Genomic DNA, 754 nt, shown 5'->3' with positions numbered 1-754 from the left:
ATAATTTTATAAAAAGAGAAAGATAGATAGATAGTTAGATAGATAGATAGAAAAATGGATAGATAGATAGATGGATAGATAGAGAGAGAAAGAGAGAGAGAGAGGGAGAGAGAGCGAGAAATTGTGGAAAAAAAACATTTATTTAACGTTAAAAATGGTGAATGATAAATCTTAACTACAGCCCGTTGAAAAAATGATCCATAATGTTAATAAGAATACTAATAATAATATTAAGAAGAAAAAGAATAAGAAGAAAAATGGGAAGAAGAAGAAAAAAAGAAGAAGAAGAAGAAGAAGGAGAAGAAGAAGAAGAAAAATAATGAAAAGATGAAGAATGAGAATAATAATATCGTAATGCAAATTTATTTCATCTGAACATTTTTTGTTCGTGAAATGAAATAAAACATGATCTTCAGGGGCATAAACGGATGAAAGAATGACTAAAATTGAAATAAATGAATGAATGAATGAATGAATGAACGAACGAACGAACGAACGAACGAACAAACGAACGAACGAACGAACGAATGAATGAATGATAGAGCGATGCGAGTAAAATTTAGGTAAAGAAATGAATGAGTAGAGGAATGAATGAATGATCGATCGAATGATTGATCAAATGGATGAATGTATGAGTAAAAGAACGAACGATTAAAAAAGGATAAAAAATAAAAGGAAGAGAGAAAGAAAGAGAGAGACAGAGAAAGAGAGAGACAGAGAGAGTAAGAGAGAGAGAGAGACAGAGAGAAAGAAA

At 30.4% G+C, this 754-nt stretch overlaps 1 protein-coding gene across 1 annotated transcript in view; it reads left to right on the top strand.

Annotated features, from left to right (window-relative positions):
- Positions 1–331, top strand: part of HELRODRAFT_183460 (hypothetical protein) — a gene marked incomplete at both ends in the record, with an annotated part of 1,745 nt that extends 1,414 nt beyond the window's left edge. Inside the window, one exon of the mRNA XM_009012492.1 lies at positions 182–331. Coding sequence (XP_009010740.1) covers positions 182–331 — 150 coding nt within the window. The remainder of the gene's footprint in view (positions 1–181) is intronic.
- Between the last annotated feature and the right edge of the window lie 423 nt (positions 332–754).

This window comes from Helobdella robusta (assembly GCF_000326865.2).
Source record: "Helobdella robusta unplaced genomic scaffold HELROscaffold_108, whole genome shotgun sequence".
NCBI lineage: Eukaryota > Metazoa > Annelida > Clitellata > Rhynchobdellida > Glossiphoniidae > Helobdella > Helobdella robusta.
Note: the sequence above shows the minus strand (reverse complement) of the source record. Positions and strands in the feature narration are given on the sequence as shown.